This window comes from Neomonachus schauinslandi, chromosome 15 (assembly GCF_002201575.2).
Source record: "Neomonachus schauinslandi chromosome 15, ASM220157v2, whole genome shotgun sequence".
Classification (NCBI taxonomy): domain Eukaryota; kingdom Metazoa; phylum Chordata; class Mammalia; order Carnivora; family Phocidae; genus Neomonachus; species Neomonachus schauinslandi.
Window position 1 is genome coordinate 24,328,404 of NC_058417.1, and position 15,357 is coordinate 24,343,760.

Below are 15,357 nucleotides of genomic sequence, written 5' to 3' on the forward strand. Positions count from 1 at the left end.
GCGCCGGGGGTCCAGGCCAAAATGATCAAAGGCAGGAATCCGGGCACCCACCCTTGTATCGATCAAGTACCTCGCGAGGTCACCACCCCGTTCCCAAACCAGAGACCAGGCGTGAGACGGGGGCGGGCGGCTCTTGGGGGTGGGGCAGGGAGCTGCCTCCGAGGCGAGAGGAGCGGAGCCGGCGGCGGGGGCGGGGTGGTGGCGGTGCGGGCACGAGGCACAAGGTGGCCCGGCAGGGGGTGGGAGCGCAAGGAGGGGAGCGGATTTCAGCGCACGGACAGGACGGGAGGAGGGGAGGCTCCGCCAGGGGGAGGAGCCGCTACCCGCGTCCCGCTGTCGGGGCCCCCTCCCGTCGCGGCTCCGCTATAAAACCCGGGGCCGGCATGATCGCGGCACCCCCGGAGGCCTCCTCGGCACGCGACCCCCGGCTCGGCGGCGTCTCGGCTCCTGTGCGGGATGCGGCTGCTGCCCGCGCTCCTGGCCCTCGCCGCCGCCCGGCCCTCGGCCAGCGCAGGTGACCGCGCGGGCCCCCCTCCGGCTCCTGGGCGGGCGGCCCCCCGGCGCCCCCAGCCCCAGTGCGCGCGGGGCGCTGGGGCTCGGGCTGCGGGGGCACCGCAGCGGCCGCGGGGCGGGAGGGCGGACGGGGCGGGCGCGAGGCCCTGGGCGCTCCGGGACCGCCACGTGCGGCGGCGGAGCGCTGTGTGCACGCGTGTGCGCGGCTGCGGGGCTCGCGGGGCTTGCGGGGCGCTCGGCCCGGCGAGCGTGCGAGTCAGTGATGTGGCCGCTTCTCCGACCCGCCTCGACGCGCGCCGCCGTTCTCGCCCTTTCTGGCGTTGCCCGCGCCTTTGGTCCTCAGCCTGTCCCTGGGTCGCTGTCCGTCCCGCCGGGGCTCAGTGCTGAGGGGCTGCCCCCCGCCCAGAGCACGGGAGACCTGGCTTTTCCGCTTCGCACCCTGGGTTCCTTGTCACCCGAGGCTGCCGGGCCCCCTTCCCCTACCCAGCCCCCAGCGCCCTACTGGGAGCCTGCGGCGGGGGGCGGGAGGGGGGGCACGAGGAGACCCGAGGCCCTGGCCGAGCCGGTCTTTCCGGCCAGGGTGATTTTCGTTTAAAGATTAATTATGTGGCCGCGCTCTTAATTATTCGCCTAGGTGGGAGGTGGCAGGGGTTGTGTGTTAATATTTGATAAGGAGCTGAAAGCGCCTCCAACCCCACGGCTGGGCACAGGGGTCCAGGGAGGCATCTTTTCTGCGGCCCCACAGGGGACCATCTCCTCTGCAGGAAGCCCTCATCCGCCAGTCCCCGGCTCAGCTACCCCTCCGATGGTCCCCCGTTCGGGTCCAGCTGGCCAAACTTCCTCTCCAAAGCTAGATGCTCCTTTCTTGGAGTCGTGGAGTGAGGGGTGAGGGTGCCCTCGGCAGCAGAGAAGGAGAGGGGCTTTTGCAGGAATGTGCCCTTTGCAGGAAAGATTTAGCTGTGTGTGGTGTGTGTGTGTGTGTGTGTGTGTGTGTGTGTGTGTGTGTGTGGTGGAGGGGATGAGGGGAATCTTGCAGAAACTACTGGCTTCTTCCTAGGAGAGGAGGAAGGAGAAAAGAGGAAAGCCGGGATGTGAAAAAATTTATATGTAACCATGGAGTTTGAAACCTACCTAAGGGGCTGGGCTCAGTAGAAAGAGAAAAGAGAAACACTTTGCAATTAATTCCGTTACTTTGTAGCTGTGTGGCCCTGGGTAAGTCACTTCACCTCAGTTTTCTCACAATACAGAGAGAATTCTGACTTCAGGTGTTTTTAAGGATTCAGGTGAGCTAGTGGCTGTAAGTGCTTCGTGCGGTACCTGAGTGGCGCGTGGCAGGCCCCCCCCCCCCGTGCGTGATGGCGTCATGCTCTACCACCGGCCTGGGGCCAGCCAGCCAGGAATCTAGCTCAGCTGCCCCCTCCTACAAGCTGTGCTCCCCTTAAGCGCTGGGGCTTTCTGACTGGAAACCGTCTTGGGGCCTGTCTTCCTCTACCCATTTCATCCCCTGGGACACTTGAGGCTGGAGAGTGACCAGGATACACATCAGATGACCCAGAGCATGTGCTGCCATGAAGGGAGGAGGAGGGGAGAGGATCCTAGGTGTCTTTGGGGCCCCAGAACCCTGGCCGGGAGTTGCTGAGACTTTGCCAGGACATACTTGGGTTTTGCTGAGCTGGTTTCCAGGATTCCTTCTTCCCCACAGAGGGGATGGGTAGAGTGAGCAAGGTCCATCAGAGAGAACTTCTTGAGTCGACTCTAAAGAAAGGGGATGGGGGGGCAAGTCAAGGGTGGGGGACAGTGGCTGGGTGATTGGTGATGGTTGATGACTGCATCCCTGGTCCGGGCGGGTCACCTAGGTAGAACCTGGAGCTTGGAGCCAAGATCTGTCTGTGGGGAGCCCCTCTCCTTCCCAGGCCCTCTGGAGATGGACTGAGGCAGCAGGCTTGTCATTATTTGCAAGGGCAGCCCTCTCATGAATGACTACAGGAATCTGAGCTGGTTTATAACCCTGCCACCTCAGCCCATGGACATAGACCTGACCCCTGGCCTCATCAACACTGTTTTCCTGGTTCTCGCCTCCCAAAGAGGGTAGTTACAAGAGCGTTCAGCCACACGGGTCGAAAGTCTCCGTGATTAAGATAGTGGATCAGAGGTCGCCATTACAAAACAAGGAGCTGTCGCCAGAGTCAGGGAAGAGCACGTTCCTGAGAATGGCTCAGCCTGAACCAGATGGGCCCTGGGGAGGCTGAGAGAAGGGTCCGCCCTTCCTCAGGACTCTGGCTTCAGCAAGGCTTCCCCTGGAAGAGTTTCCATTGGGGCTTCCAGTCAACCTTGGAGGCCCCTTCTGCCTTCAGGACCTTTGAGAGGGGAGGACACAGGTGAATTACAACAAGGAGCCTTTTAACGGTTACAAGTGAGCTCCATCCGTTTCTTCAGACCCCGACCACAGTCCCGGGCTGTTCGGTAGCAGTTCGTTCTGCCTGAGGTAGAATGGAGGGCTCAGGAAAGTTAAAGAACTCTCCTGTAGAGATGAAGCAAGAGCCAGAGCCAGGACTGAGCCAGGACTGAGCCAGGACTGAGCCAGGTGAGCAGGCTCCAACTTCCCAGCTCTGGCCACCTGCAGAGAGGGGCCTCTGCCCCTTGCAGAGTTGACCCACATGGGGGTTCCTGGGATGCGGGAATTCCTCTCGGTGGGGGGGTGGGGGGCAGCGGATGGAAGACGTGGGGAGGACACTGCAGGAACTGGCAGATTCTGAAAGCGGTCAGACTGGCATGGCAGGCGGCCAGTGAAGCCCCGGACCCAGAGCTGGCAAACGCAAAACCCTAGCTGGTTCTGAGGGGCCTGGAGCGAGAAGGTGCTCCATTTTCTGGGGATGCTCACTCTCCTGGCCTGGAGCCCCTCGTCCCCTCCCCTACCGAGAACCTGACCTCCTCCGGGCTCCTGCCCAACCCTGGCCTCATTCCAGAGACCCCAGCAGAGGTGGGGTGGATGGAGGCAGCCCCAAGAGAAGGGGGCGGAGGTGCTCAGAGGCCTCAGCTCAGGCTGAGTGGGAAGCTGTGCTTTTCTTGGGAATTTTCTCATCCCTGATTTCTTTCCAGCTCACTTCATTTCTCTCCTCTCTGCCCAGCCTGGGCTTTGGCCATCTGCGCACTGATCTGAGGCCAATGGGAGGGAGGCCGGGGAAAGTAAGGACTCACTGGGGACTTTACTATGCTTCTAGGCTGCCTGGACGACTCTACCATCTCTCATTTAATCCTCCCACAGCCCAATGAGGCGGATGCTCTTAGCTCCATTTGACAGATGAGAAAACTGAGGCTCAGGGAGATTAAGGTGACTTGCCCCTAAATGGTCCAGCCAGAATTCCAGTTCTGGATCAAATGTTTTGATTTGCTGCTGTGTGCAGCCTACTTTTTTTTTTAAATCAATAGACTATAATTATAGAGCAGTTTTAGGTTTACAGAAAAACCGAGCAGAAAGCGCAGAAGGTTCCAAGGCGCCCTGCCCTGGCAGTTTCCCCTGTTAGGTAATATCTTGCATTTAGTGTAGTATGTTTGCAGTGCAGCCTCTTTTCAGGGATGCTGGTTCTACTGCCCTGAACCAGAGCTGGGATTAGAACCCGTATCTGCTCCCGTGTCCCAGGATTTTGGGGTGGTGGGACAGGGGAAAAGGCTTGACTGCCTTCCCTGGTGGGCTGTGAGAGTTTAGTCCAGAATGGGTCTTAATCACACAAGAGCGTGTGTTTCAGGGAAGGGCTAGTCTAATCTCCATCATGCCGGATCAAGTCTGGGAAGGCAGCCAAGCTGAACTTGGCTCTATTGTCCCAGGAGGGGAGACTGGGCCTAAATCTCTTCCTGTCCTCTCACCAGAACCTCCCTTCCAGGTTTGGGGTGGGAGATACAAGGGAGGAGGAGGAGGCTGATAGCAACTGCAAGGCCAGCCCGGGGGTAGCAGCGAGGGCCTCAGAGGACCTCCCAATGCCCCTCAAGAGTGGCTGTTTAGCCTGAGGACCAGTGCCCTGGGCACGATGACCAGTTGATCAGCCATGGGTCACCTGGGGCCTGGCTGCTTCTTCCACTTCTCTCCCCATCCCTATATTTTCTCAAGTCTCCTTCCTTTGGGCCTCTGTCCCAGACTCCAGGAATGCTCTACCCCAACCCAAGGGGGTCTCTGATTCCAGAGATATTCCTAGTCTCTGACCCACTGTGTACACACACAAACACACACACAGAGTGCTGCTTATGTGCACACAGCTCAGCTCTATTCCTAGACACGTGTGTGCGCAAATACACTAAACACAGGCCTCATAGCCTTCCTCTGTCTACTCCAGAGTCACACTGGTGCTACGAGATTCAAGCCAAGGCCTCCAACTATACTTGCTTGGGTGAGTACAGCAAGTCCTGGGGACAGGCTTTTCTGCATGGTGGGGACTGCCCAAGTCAAAATGAAAACCCAGGGAGGGTGGGAAGGATAAGGGTAATGATGGTCCCCCAGTCAGATATCAGTTCTTCAAACACACACACACAGGCACGCACATGTGTACACACACACACACAGTCCTGGTGTTCAGAGGACAGGGAAGGTAGAGTGACCCGAGTCTTCCCTGGCATCTCCTGTCATTGTCACTAAGAGGGGAAGTGTTCTAACAAACAAATCAGCAGTAGCATCAGATATAGAGACACATTTTACTTTTTTTTTTTTTTTTTTAAGTAGGCTCCCTGCCCAACCTGGGGCTTGAACTCACAACCCTGAGATCGAGAGTCACATGCTCCACCAACTGAGCCAGCTGGGCGCCCCGCATTGGGCTCTTAGAACAAAATAGACAGTTGGTTCTATTCCAGTGGCACCTCTTCGGGTGGACCTGGGAGGTTGTCCTTAGCATTTATTTTTCAACCGTTGATCCATTTCCCTGCAGTCTGCTCTCCTGCTGCCTACGCCCTGTTTCAGTGACTGAAAGTGTTGCCCCCTCCCCAAGCCCCAACCACCTGTGCTCAGGGAATCAGCATCCTCCAGGGTCTCCTTCCCCGCTTCCAAGCCCTCAGATAATGTTTACTGTTAGTCAGCTTGTCCTTTCCTAGGTCCCCTTCCAGGGGACTCCACTCACGGCTTCCAAGCACTCCCTCCTTCCCCTCCTTGAACTTGAGGAGGTGCCATGTGCCCCTGACTCTCAGCCGACCCCTCCTCCCTGCTCAGGGCCTAGCCAGTGGGGTGAAGACTGCCAGAAGAACCGCCAGTCCCCCATCAACATTGTCACTACAAAGGCACAGGTAGACCCAGACCTGGGACCCTTCTCCTTCTCTGGCTATGACAAGAAGCAAAAGTGGAGAGTCCAGAACAACGGGCATTCAGGTGGGTCTCGGGCAGGTGGAAGGGGGGACCTGGGCAGGCAGGGGCTGGGGGGCTCCTCCACGTCCACCTTTGCTGCGGAGGGGCTGCAAAGCCCAGGGGTGGGGGGTAGGGGAAACAGGCCGGGCTTCGGAAGGGAAGGAGCACTGCGCAGTATCTTCAGTACTTTCATCAGGGCAGTCTGGGTGGAGGAGGGGCAGGCAGCGTTCTAGGAAGAGGGAACGATATGGCAAAGGCGCAGAGGTGTGAAGTGGCTTGGGGTGTTCAGGAAATCGTGTGTGGCGCCGTGTGCATGGAGGCAGAGAGCGGAACTAGGACGGGCCAGAGTCAGGCCAGGAGCAGCTGAACTGGGCCCAGGTGCAGGTCACCTGGGGGCTGAGGAGGCTGGACACTGAGAAGGCCCCAGCATCAGGGAGGGGCTTGAAGCAGGGGAGGGACTGGGCTGAGGTGCATGTTTGGGGCAGCGGGGGTGTGCAGAGGGAGAGGCAGGCCGGGGCAGGGGCAGGAGGCAGTGCGGCCAGCGACAGGTCTGGGCTGTACCACCTGTCTGATCCCATCCTGTCCCTGCGGGGCCCAGGACTGTAGCCTGTGAAGGGTGGGGGGCAGGAGAGAAGGTTCTGTGTGGGCGGGGCTGGGAGGGGCTAGGGGAGGTGGGTGCGAGGACTCAGCCCCCTCTTGTGCCCTCCAGTGATGGTGTTGCTGGAGGGCGAGGCTTCCATCACTGGAGGAGGACTGACTGCCCAGTACCGGGCCACACAGCTGCACCTGCACTGGTCCGAGGGGCTGGATGGGGGCTCAGAGCACACCATCGATGGGGGTCGCTTTGCCATGGAGGTGAGGGCCCTTTTCCAGGGCGGTGCCTGGCTGGGCTCTGGGTGGACCTGCCTTGGGCAAGAAGGGTGCTCCAGCCCCCTCACAGGCCCTCTCTCCATTCCCCTCCCCCACCAGATGCACATAGTACATGAGAAAGAGAAGGGGACATCGAGGAACAAGAAAGAGGCCCAGGATTCCAAAGATGAGATTGCAGTGCTGGCCTTCCTGGTGGAGGTGGGACCCTCATCCCCCAGGGGCTGAGAAGCTGCTGCTTAGGATCCAGAGATCCGGGATTCCAGCAAGGCCGGGGGGGGGGGGGAGGTTGGGGGGCCCCGACTTCCCCTCTGTTTCTCAGCAGCTTGTATACCCCCAGGTGGGGAGGCCAGAGCCTCTCAGGGCCTCAGTCCCAGAAGCTGCCTGCCCTCCCCACCCCAGACCAGGAGAATGGACTGGTCGTCAGCACTGGCTCTCCACGGGTCCCTCTCAAGCCCCCTCCCCTTCTGTTCCAGGTCAGATCTGAGGAGAATGATGGCTTCCAGCCCCTGGTGGAGGCGCTGTCTCATGTCCCCAGACCCTGTGAGTGGCTGGGGGGGAGGGGAGGGAAGGAGACTTCTTCCTACAGAGGAAGGGCTGGGGTGATGCGGTGGCCGGGGTTCTCAGGGATCCCCTGCTTCCCCCGCCAATTGACGGTGTCCTCTGTACCTACCTCTGCCCCAGCGATGAACACCACGATGAAAGAGAGCATCAGCCTATTCGACCTGCTCCCCAAGAAGGAGAAACTGAGGCATTACTACCGCTACCTGGGCTCACTTACCACTCCAGGCTGCCAAGAGACGGTTGTCTGGACCGTGTTCCAGGAACGCATTCAGCTCCACAGGGATCAGGTACATAGGGCCCCAGCCAAGGGTGCGGCCTCCCACTGCCCAGTTCTCCAGAAACCATCCCTCTGGATCCTCACGGAGGCCCCCTGGGCTGGGGTGGGGATGGGGCACCCCAGGGAGCTGAGGTCCTTTTGGTTGAATCCATAGACCCTCCGTGGGGCAGACAAACAAGAAAGCTCTCGCCTCTCCCGTCCCTGGCTTGAGGGCTTGGGGGGGAGGCTGTGGCAGGAGCAGTCAGAAAAGGCCTCCATGCTGCCCCCTGCAGGTAGGTGGGAGTTGTCCAGCTGAGGGCAGGGAGCTGGTGTCCTGGCGGGGGAGGAGGGGTCAGCAAGGGGGAGGGTCCAGGGCTGGCCAGGAGCAGCTGAGAGAGGGGCCGTGCAGCCACAGTAGGAGAACAGTCCATTCATTCAACAAGGGTACTCGAGGCCTTACAACCACTAGGCTCCAGGGATACTTTTACTGCCGAACGGTGGCTCTCAAAGGGTGGTCCCTGGTCCAGTGGCATCAACATGCTAGACATTTCATTTCTCGGAACTCACTGCCCCCACCCCGTCCTACTGAATCAGAAACTCCAGGGGTGGGGCCTGGCAATGTGGGGCCCAACAGGCACCCCCACCCGCCCCGCCCCACCGTGATGCTCACGCGCTCAAGTCTGAGAACCACTGTTCTATAGTAACAGTGATAATACAGCAGTGATCAGTGATTATGGGCCCTCAAAACCATGAGCTGTGTGTCCACCTGGCTAAGGGAAGCTAATGGGAACTAAGCCCCTACCAGTGCCCAGCACTCTACATCCCTTATTCTTTTCATCTGCACAAAAACCTGAGAGCTAGGGAAAAAAAAAAAAACAACAAAAAACAAAAAGAAACCTGAGAGCTAGGGATTCTGAGCCCTTTTACTAAAGAGGGCTCAGAGAGGCAAGGTGACTGGCCTGGGGTCACACAGCAGGGAGCACAGGTCTGCTCGCTCCTGGCTTCCTGCTGAGCCCGGTCCCTTCCACAGATCCTCACATTCTCCAAGAAGCTGTACTATGATAAGGAGCAGACACTGAGAATGACAGATAACGTCAGGCCCTTGCAGGACCAGGGGCAGCGCCTCGTGTTCAAGTCTCAGGCCCCAGGACAGCTGCTTCCCTTGCCCCTGCCCACCCTGATGGTCCCCACGCTCACCTGCCTGACGGCTGGCTTCCTCCGATGATCGCTCCCTTCTGGACACTTGACCTCTGCTCGCAGCGTGTAGAGGCCTGGGGCCTCCATTCCTCAGGCTTCCTAGCTTGGATTTTGATGATGATTAAATGGATATATTTTTGGAGAAAACTTTCTCAGGTCTATTTTTAGTTTCCGTGACTATCCCTGCCCTGTTCCCCTCAACCTGCCGCCGTTCCAGGGGAGGGGCCTGAAGTCCTGGAGATTTCTTCTGAGCAGGGACCATGAGGCACCCCCTCCCACCTTTGTGAACTCCCTGTCTACACCCCACTTGGAGAGATGCAAAGACAGCTCTGAGTTCCAACACAGAGAAAGCCATAGACGTTCCAATCCAGCCTCCTCACTGTATAACGGAGGAAGCCGAAGCTCAGAACAGAGAGCAGGCTGGATGGAGGCCACATGGTGGGGCTCTGGCAGAGATGCCTCAGCCCCCAGCCCAGCGCTGTCTCCTCTGTCCTCTGCCTGGAGTGTGCATGCAGCCTAGGCAAGGTAGGTGCCAGGGGGTTCATTTCTTTGCCCAAATATTTCTTGAGCGCCTATGTTCTAGGCACTGGGGATGTGGCAGGGAAGGCAGACGAAAAATGCCGGCCCTCCTGGAGTCCAGTCTAGCTGAAGTCACTATGAATAAAATAAACATCGTATAGCATATCAGAAGGCAGTAAGAGCTATGGAAAAGGATAATCGGGAAGGGAAGGTGGTTAGGGAAGGTCTCAGCCGAAGGGACATCAGGAAGACTTGAAGGAAGCCAGGGAGGGGGGCCATCTGGGAGCCAGCAGGTGTTCCTGTGGGGAGGGAAGGGCGCCAGTCAGAGGAAGAGCAGGGAGGCCAGCAGGAGTGGAGTGAGGGAAGGAGAAAGCCCTCAAGAGAGAGCTGGAGGGCAGGGGAGTGGGAGAGGTAAAGGCGAAAAGGGAGAGGTTAAGTGTGTGGGGGGGCAGGGAGGGCTTGTAGGAGGACATTGTAAGGATGCTGGTTTTGAACATGAGAGGCTAGAGCAGAGGGGTCTGATGTGCTCCGTTGGGGGAAGCAGGGGCTGCAGTGGGGCGGGGGGAGGGGAGGCAGCTGCAGTGATCCAAGGTGAATCCGAGGGTCTTTGGACACTTTGTGAGACCAGGAGGAGGCAGGTATGGGGAGGAGGAGGGTCCAGAAAACTGAGGGAGAAGGAGATAAGGGGCCCAAGGACAGGTCCCAAGCCAGGCAAGCAGGGGTCGAGGGGCCCCAGGCTCTGGGATCTCATCATCCAGGGCAGGGCTGGATTGTGGAGCATGAGCTCGGGGAAGGGGAGGAGAATGAGGCTTGCTGGGTGAAGAGGGGTCCCTGGGGGAGGGGTGGGTTCTAGCAGGTTCTACCATCTGGAGGTGGTGAACTTCCCCACAGGAAGATATGCAAGCTAATCGGACACTTGAGGGATCCCATTACCTGGTGCTAGAAGCCCCTCCACCCCCACCCCCTGCAAGCCCTCGGTCTCTGGAGGGATCTGGTTGGTGGAGGTGACCTCTACGCCTTCTGCTGCCCTGACACTCTCAGAGCCCCTGACCGCCCCTTTTCCCCTCCAGAGCCTCCCCTCCCCTTTTCCCCTTCGTGACCAAGAATAAGCACCCCCCTCCCTTCGTGCAGGTGACCACGTAGCCGTGAGGGGGGTGGTATTACCATCACCATGGCAACAGCAGGCAGCCTGTGTCAGCAGGGGGTGTGTGGACACCAAACCTGTTCTCTTTGGTTCCTGGTGCAGCCCGTGGGGGATCTGAGAGTACCCCCTCCCACCCGAGGCTCAGGGCTCAGAAATCCCAACTGTGCCCCCCACCACTAAGCCCCACGGCCACCCGTCCGGGCCCTCCAGGCGGCATTCAGTGAGTAACAGGGCAGCAGGACCTGGAAGCCCCAGCTCTCTCCAAGGGACTGAAGGAGCCCAGGGGGAAGGCATGTGACCCTCCCTCGTCCCCCTGACCCCACAGTAATAAACCTGGCCCGTGGGTGCCAGGACGGGCACAGCTTGTTCCGGTCCCAGGGCTGAAACCTCTTCCCTGAGTTGTGTCCGCCCTCCCTCACGCCTAAGGCCCAGTAAGTGCTGTCAGCACGTGATTCATAGCAAGGTCATTCCTGGCCAGTGGCTGCAGGAGCCCTTCCTGGAATTGGCCCCCACACCCTGGAGGTTGAGCCTGACCGGCAATCCCTCTTGTGGGGTGTGTGGGTTCTAGAGAGTCTCCTCTTCTGAGTCAATTCAATCCTTCCGTGCTGCCCCACCACCCTGGGCAGACCCCTTTCTAGAGACCGAGCCTGGCTCCTGACACAACTCTGCCAGAGATGTTAGGGGGCTACCAGGGGCCCCCTTATTCAGAAAGAGGGCCCAGCCTACCCTCCCCACAGCCCTGCTTTCATTTACTTCCACTGTCCCTTGGTCACCGCACTGGGCATACAATGTGTACGCACACACTTGCACACACACTCACTGCGGCTGGCCAGGCCTGGGGAAGGCTCAGTGCCTGATAGTTTGGGTCACCACCTGACTTCTCTGGGGTTGCTGGCTCCCAGCGCAGACCATGAGACACATTCGTTGGATGCCCGCTGAGTGCCAGACATGGGCCTCACTACAATCCTGTAAGGGTGGTGTTCTTCCTCTGTTGCACAGACGAGATGCTGAGGCAGAGAGAGAGGTTAGGGTGATGTGGGAAACAAAGGCAGAAGAAAAATTCAGTTTCCTTACTACTTACAGCCCATTGACAGGCTGAGTGACATTTCTCTAGGGACTTAACTGCCTTCATTTTGACACTTTGATAAGGGGCAAAAGGCAATCCTAGCCCAACCCTCCAGGATCCTGGAGTCTACTTTAAACATGCAGAAATTTCTTTGGAAGCTCCCTTTATCTCTACTCCCACCCCCAACCAAGATACATGTTAGGAATCCTCTTCTAAGCATACAGCCCACTGATACACATCCGAAGGGTCTCCTCACTGAGTTTTTATGAAACAGTAATAAATGCCCTTTTTCTTTTCTTTTCTTTTTTTAAGATTTTATTTATTTGTTTGAGAGAGAGAGAGCATGAGAGTGGGGAGGGTCAGAGGGAGAAGCAGACTCCCCGCCGAGCAGGGAGCCCGATGCGGGACTCGATCCTGAGACTCCAGGATCACGACCTGAGCCGAAGGCAGCCACCCAACCTACTGAGCCACCCAGGCACCCAAATGCCCTTTTTCTAACAATAGTTAGCCCCCTCAGGATCCTGGAAACCTTGTTTCCAAAAGACCTTGGAAGTTTGTTCTGTCCCTAACCCCCTCCCAACTTGCAAGTGTATAATGGGCCACTCCTCAGGACCCCAGTGCAGCTCCTTCTGCTCTATGGGTCCTGTCCCTGTGCTTTAATAAAGCTACCTTTTTGCAGCAATGACATCTCAAGAATTCTTGGCCGTTGGCTTTGAACCCTAACATCTTTCCTACATCAAGGGGACCTGTCAGAATTTGGGCTCACTTCTCTGTACCTCCCCAGCTCCCACTTTTGGCCTGTGGCAGTGTGCAAGGAGATATCTTTGGACCGGGGTAGGGTGGGGTCTGTAGCACCCTGTCCCACCCTGTCTCCGCTGGCTGCTCTGTCTCCCCGATGGCCCGTCTCTCTGGCCTCCCTCTGGCCCCCTGTTTAGATTTGGCATCTGGGTGGGAGCCAGGGACTAAAAATACTCCCCATGTGTTTAGATGATTCTTGGAAAATAAACTTCCCCATCTTGGCTCTCGGTTTGCACACTTGCTGGCCCTGCTTCCTGTGGCTCTGCTCTGACAGTGCAGGGTGGGGGTGGCGAGAGTAGAAGGGTCTATAGGGGCCCAGAGTCACGGGTGGTGGTGAGGCGTGCATGTGAGCACAGGGATGCGGAAAGCCTGCTCTGACACCAGACTCTAGGGGGTGCATATACAGAGGCCCCATTACGAAGAGTGCCCCCGAATGGTACGACCCCGAGGCTCTGTGCTTCTGTGTGGGAAAAGGCAGGGCAGCTGGTGGCATGGGGGCAAGGCCTCCCTGCTCTGGGCCTGTTTATCCATCTACAAAATGGGCTAAGCTTGACCTTTCCATCGAACTGGGCCTCGCGGTCCTCTGGCTTCTGCCGGTGACCTTGAAAGGAAGGCTGGGCCCATCTCCGCGGGCGGGGCGCTGCTCCTGCACCTCTACTTACACATCTAGCAGCTCTGTTTGTTTATCTGAGTAGGGACAAAGGCATTATCTCCTCTAGGGACTAAGGACATGTCCCTGGGCCCAGGCGGGCCTGGGGAGGGGCTTCCTTTGGAGGAGAGCTACAGGACAGACGAAGTCACAAGCCAGTTCCTTCCTCTGAGCCCTAGCCCCGGCTGAGAATGGACACATGGAAGGCTCTTCACATGCCAAGTGTCGGCTGCTACAAGGCCTGGGAGGATAGGCAGAGGGCCAGGGGACAGGGGAGGGATAAAGGTACATTTTGATCTTCCAACAAGATTTAGTCTTTTAACAAACACTATTATTTCCTCCGTGCCAGGGACTGAGGATTTGGGTAGGAAAAAACCCAGTCTGTGCTCTCCCCCCAGGACTCCTGGCCAAAGGGCAGACATGGAGCGGGGCACAATACTACCAGCTCTACAAAATAGACGGAGCATGGGCCCCAGAGCCACACAGACCTACATTTGAGTCTTCTTCTACTGCTGTGAAAAGCAAGCGAGAAGCCTTTGATAACTTCATTCACCTTCCTGAGTCTCCGTTTTCCTCATCTGTAAAATGGGAATGATGATGGTATTTACTTCATAAGGTCACTGCCAAGATGAAACAAGATGCCTGGCCGAGAGGATGTATTCCATAATTTGTAGTTATCATTATGATTCTTTTTATTAGAAAGAGCACTGAAGTGTGGGTAAGACCTACAGATGAAGAGAAACTGGCCGCTTCCAGGGATGGGGATAGGAAAGAGTGGGTGGGGGTCCAAATTCTGAGGAGTGATGCCGCGATACGCCTCTGTGATGGGGAGCAGAGGTGCGGTGGGGTTGCAGTCCTGCTCCTATGCAAGGGAGAAGCTGCAAGGCCCCTCGAGGAGTCCGCTTCTCCACTCAGACACTTGGACACCCCCCCAGCACTCCACCCCACCCATACGCAGAGCAGGCCCAGCCGGACCTTTGTCCAGTTGACTAAGGTCACCCAGAACATAATGGGGAGTCAAGGGGACCAACTGAGGCCCAGCCTGCTCTGCGGCGCTCACGTCCCTGCCTTATTGGGTGGGGGTCCAGGGTAGAGTCGGGCCGAGCCTCCCCAGGGCCCCTGCTGCGTTCCTGCTGTGGAATCCATTTCACTTTCCTCCAGGCCTTCCTCAGGAGCTGCAGGATTACCGGATGTGCCCTCCGATGGGTCCCTTTCTCTATCACTGGCTCTGACCCTGGCTGTCTGTCCTGTCTGGATTTGCTGCAGGCTCTCCCCAGCATATGATCTGTACCTAGGATTGCCAGATAAATTTGAATTTCAGAGAAAGAACACTTTTTTAAGTCTATCTCCAAAATTGCACAGGGCAGACTTATACTAAAACATTATCTGTTGTTTATCTGCCACTGAACTTGACCTGGGTGTCTTGAATTTGTATTTAGCAGGTCTGGTGACCCTACCCCCATCCCACCTACGTCAGGGAAACTGAGGCTGAGAGGGAAGGGTGGACAAAGGAAGGGGTCAGAGATTGAGCAACCACCAGTTCCTCCTTGACCATCCCCCTCTCCCTCCCACTGACCACACCTTCCAGGAACTGATAGCACACTGGTTGAGGGTTTTCCCCCTGCCTAGTATCAGGTTCCCTGTTGGGAGGGCAACTGGCTACACTTGGGAGCAGGCCCTTCTGCCAGTGGACTTCCTCCCCACAGTTTTCCGAAGACTTGGGAGAGGTCAGTGCCAAGGAAACTGATGTAGGAAACAAAGGCAGAAGAAAAATTCTTCAGTTTCCTTATTACTTACGGCCCATTGACAGGCCAAGTAACATTTCTCTAGGGACTCAACTGCCTTGATGTTGACACTTTGATAAGGGGCAAAAGGCAATCCTAGTCCGACCCTCCAGGATCCTGGGGTCTACTTTATTTATTTTTTTAAAGGTTTTATTTATTTATTTGAGAGAGAGAGAATGAGAGACAGAGAGCATGAGAGGGAGGAGGGTCAGAGGGAGAAGCAGACTCCCCACCGAGCAGGGAGCCCGATGCAGGACTCGATCCCGGGACTCCAAGATCATGACCTGGGTCGAAGGCAGTCGTTTAACCAACTGAGCCACCCAGGCGCCCCCTGGGGTCTACTTTAAACATGCAGAAATTCCTTTGGAAGCTCCCTTTATCTCTACCTGCCCACCCCAAGATACATGTTAGGAATTCTCCTCCAAGCATATGGCCCACTGATAACACATCTGAAGGGTCTCCTGACTGAGGGTTTACTAAACAATAATAAATGACCTTCCCCAACAAGAGCTAGCCCCCTCAGGGTCCTAGAAACCTTGTTTCCAAAAGACCGTGGAGGTTTGTTCTGTCCCTAACCCCCTCCCAACTTGCAAGTGTATAATCACCACCCCTTACAACCCCAGGGCAGCTCTTCCTGCCTACGGGTCCTGTCCGCGGGCTTTAATAAAACCACCTTT

General features: G+C 57.3%; 1 protein-coding gene and 1 non-coding gene across 2 annotated transcripts; one reads left to right on the forward strand and one right to left on the reverse strand.

The window, feature by feature from the left end:
* The first annotated feature begins 239 nt into the window (after nt 1-239).
* On the forward strand, nt 240-8,867 carry CA4 (carbonic anhydrase 4). Its single transcript, XM_021704125.1, has 8 exons — nt 240-514; nt 4,842-4,895; nt 5,705-5,860; nt 6,546-6,691; nt 6,806-6,904; nt 7,180-7,246; nt 7,388-7,554; nt 8,554-8,867. Exons 1-8 carry the CDS (start codon nt 457-459, stop codon nt 8,746-8,748), a joined length of 942 nt encoding a protein of 313 aa, XP_021559800.1. The 5' UTR covers nt 240-456; the 3' UTR covers nt 8,749-8,867.
* Nucleotides 5,231-5,303, reverse strand: TRNAE-CUC. Its single transcript has one exon. It is a non-coding gene; the product is annotated as a tRNA-Glu (tRNA).
* Nucleotides 8,868-15,357: the final 6,490 nt, after the last annotated feature.

Coding starts and splice junctions, on each gene's coding strand:
- CA4 (XM_021704125.1), top strand. CDS start 457: ATGCGGCTGCTGCCCGCGCTCCTGGCCCTCGCCGCCGCCCGGCCCTCG. Junction 7,247..7,387: donor GTCTCATGTCCCCAGACCCT/GTGAGTGGCTGG, acceptor CCTCTGCCCCAG/CGATGAACACCACGATGAAA. Junction 7,555..8,553: donor TTCAGCTCCACAGGGATCAG/GTACATAGGGCC, acceptor TCCCTTCCACAG/ATCCTCACATTCTCCAAGAA.